The 3,454-nt window shown below is 43.7% G+C and overlaps 1 protein-coding gene across 1 annotated transcript; it reads right to left on the minus strand.

Moving 5' to 3' along the window:
- Window positions 1-477: 477 nt before the first annotated feature.
- Window positions 478-3,027, minus strand: LOC126755848 (P protein-like). Its single transcript, XM_050468565.1, has 2 exons — window positions 761-3,027; window positions 478-568 (listed from the first exon to the last, which is right to left on the minus strand). The coding sequence occupies exons 1-2, from the start codon at window positions 3,025-3,027 to the stop codon at window positions 478-480; spliced, it is 2,358 nt and encodes a 785-aa protein (XP_050324522.1).
- Between the last annotated feature and the right edge of the window lie 427 nt (window positions 3,028-3,454).

Genomic DNA, 3,454 nt, shown 5'->3' on the forward strand with positions numbered 1-3,454 from the left:
AAAACGTTGAGTTTCATTCATCATGGGTCTCCTTTTCTTGGTCATTTTTCTAGTTTATGTACACTAACTTCATTAACAATGTCAACATCCTACTCTTAGAATCACTCTTACTAAAAACTAAAAATTCTTGGGATCTTAGTTTTAATCCCAACTGCCACTCTGTGGTCGGAACTACGATTTCCACAGCTTTGCATTGCATTGGTTTATTCTTCATTACTAGGGAATGAAAATGTTGTTTTTATTTTCTCAAGGAACTACCTTCCGCGATCACATTGGCAATTTATACCGAGTTTGTTAACAAGATCGACATGTAGTGACGCCGAGTCTGGCTCCAATAGCCTAAAATCATTAGTGGGCTGGCCGTAAGCAATTCCTCATATCTCACTTTTATTTGAATAAATTTAAAGGCTTTGTTGACATAGTTTCCATTGCGCCCGTAATCCCCAGCAAACAGGCCCATAAGACCTTTGCAGAGGTTTAATGCGGCACTTTTTCGAAAATGCCATTTACCACAACCTTGTGCCACATGAGTGTGGGAACGACGGCACATGTGTAACCCGAAACCAAACTGAAACACAATTTGTATATTAGTCATTTCCGTTTTATTAATGAAACATTCGAACCAAGGATCACAGCAACGTAAAACAACACAACGATAAGAAAAAAAGTTCGACTTAAAAATAACTATTAAAATTAATGCCAATGAAAGATCACATGAGCAATCATCAAGTATATGGTAACACTCGTCATACACACCAACATAATGGGGAAACCAACCTTGCAATAATAGAGAAATGGGAAGTTGTAGCCATGTTTCTCCGCCAAGCCGGCGCATATGACATTGGCAGAGGTGCCGATTATCGTGCCCATACAACCCAAGCCGGAGCCCAATATTACGGCCCAAATGAGCGGCTGCAGCGGCAGCTGTTCCTCTTCGATATCTTCCACAGCAACGGTGACGGCACGCAACATTAACGAGGTTACCGATGGGTCGGTAAGAAAGGCTGCACAAAATGCTGACCACCAAACGGCTATCAGAATGCCGACAACTAAACGCGCATTCGAACTGCTGTAACTAATAAGATCGCCCGTAAAATTGCTAATCGCATCGAATAAGCCCATCTGTGATGTGGCCTCGGAGAATACAATGACGCAGGCGAGAAAAAGCATTGTCGACCACTCAATGCGGCCGAGAATGCCATCGAAGTCCTCATTGTCGGCCAATATAAGCAGCAGTATGCAGCCGAGCAGCGCGGTCCAAGCCGTGGAAAGGAAATGCAAATTCGGCACGAGATGCAATATGATAAGTGAGAAAACGAAAAACAAGACGATGCAGCATTTGACTAGTAGCGCCTTTTCGGTAATTTTAAATTCAGTTTTGAGTGCCTTCACCGTCTCATTGTAATCCGGCGGTGGTGCCGGCATCTTACCAATACGTTTCAAGCGTCTACGCAAACGGCGTACCTTCGATAAGACTGTATCACGCATAGCCTGCTCATCTTTCGAATATGGACTAATACTCTTGGCGGTGCGTGACCACACCTTAATTACGCGACGCAGACGTTCAATCTCGGCACCATCTTTATAGCGCATCGTATTCGAGTCGTGATAGAGTATGCGCATATATAGGTAAGCGCTGGCGCCCGCAATCAATGTACCGGGTAAAACGTGTTCGATGAACACGTAACCGTCGATGCCCTCGCGCCGTAAGACCTCATGTGCCAAGACATATTCACTCGGTGTCATGCCATTTGGCGTCAAAGTGGCGCCAACATTCGCATAGATAATCAGGCATGAGAGCAATGGCATCGGATTGAGTTGCATGAGCTCGCAGACACGCATCGTAATCGGTGCAATCAATAGCATCATCAGTATGTTATCGAGTAGCGATGAAAACACTAAAGTGATCAGACACAAGCAGTTCAGTATGGGCCAGATGTGACCATTCGAGATCTCGTAGATGCGTACGGTGACATAATCGATAATACCCGTCTCTGCCAGTATGGCAATGATGAGCGTCAAGCCGAATAGCTCCAGTAGTATTTCAAAATCGATCCAATCGATGATGGTACGCAACGAAGGACGTAAGTTTAGCAACGCCAGCATGGCTATAGCGAGCGTACAGAAGACGATTATTGCGAGCGCACGATGCACGATGTCAAGCATCAGCAGGAAATACAAACCAACTATGAGTAATAGCGCAACAACAATGCCAACTTCCAAGTTGATCGGCGACGGCTCGTAAAAGAACTCCAGAGACAGCGGTTGCGGTATATTGGTGATCATGCTGATTTGCAACTTTTTGCTACCCTCGGCGGACATGTATTGCAACGCGAAGAGTTTTTTGCGTTCCACAAGATGTATATCGTCCAAATTCTTTGTGTCTGCCAAATATAATACCCACGGTTTGGTGGCTTCATGTCGCTCTTCACCAATCATTTGTAGCAGCTGTATAGTCAGTGTTTTTTCTTTGCCGGCCAGTTTCTTCAACTGATCCTTGGAGAGCATTATAAATGGTCCGGTGGCGGTAATGAAAAATCCATTCGACAGCGACTCCTCCGGCACATGGAAAACCTTCTCTGTACCATTGTTAACGCATATGAAATTCGATTGTGGATGTTCATGTTCGGGTTGCACTAATAGCAAACCGGTGAATATAAGCCAGATTATAAAGAGCACAACAATTTTGGCGACTTTCACAAATTGCGCGTTCTTTTGCTCCATCGCAGTTCGCAATTCAAGTACCTCATCTTCCTCTGCCGCTGAAGAGAGTGATGTCACACTTGGTTCAGATGGAATATTTGCTGCGCCAGCGTACAAACGCGGCTCGCGTTCTTCCCCAAAAGACACCGCTCTGCGACTGCTGCTTATATTTGGACGGCTATGCAACGCAGTCATTTGAGTTTTGCCTCCAGCTCGCTTAAAAGTGGTGCGTGTGCTATCGGTACGCCATTCAACGTACTCTGCGTCGGATTCCAGCGAGTCATGTTCGTCCGTGTCGAGGCTCCACATCGACGGTTTTGACATATCGTGTCGGCTGTCCAAACAGGAGCGCTGAATTTTTAAGTTTTGAAAGTTTTTAATGATTTTGTAGAAAATTTAAACAACTTTTTTGGTTGATTTTCCGTTGTAAATTTTTGTTTTCACTTTGACAATGAATAAAAAGTATATACGATTGATTATTGAATGAAGGCAATAATGGTGCTCGGAATAAAGTAGTCCACATTTATCATTTAATGAAATAAAACTGACCTTAAGTTCTGCAACACAAAGCATTTTATATGCAAAGGTTATGTTAAATATAAAGGTAGCATTGAGTCTGTCAAGTGACAGAGAGAGAGAAAAAAAGAGAGGGAACGAGAGAGAAGGAAAGAGACATAGAGACTGAGAGAGAGAAAGAGAGACTGAGAGAGAGAAAGCGAGATGTGGGAGACCCTAAAAAATTTCTATATAA

Source organism: Bactrocera neohumeralis, chromosome 4 (genome assembly GCF_024586455.1).
Source record: "Bactrocera neohumeralis isolate Rockhampton chromosome 4, APGP_CSIRO_Bneo_wtdbg2-racon-allhic-juicebox.fasta_v2, whole genome shotgun sequence".
Classification (NCBI taxonomy): domain Eukaryota; kingdom Metazoa; phylum Arthropoda; class Insecta; order Diptera; family Tephritidae; genus Bactrocera; species Bactrocera neohumeralis.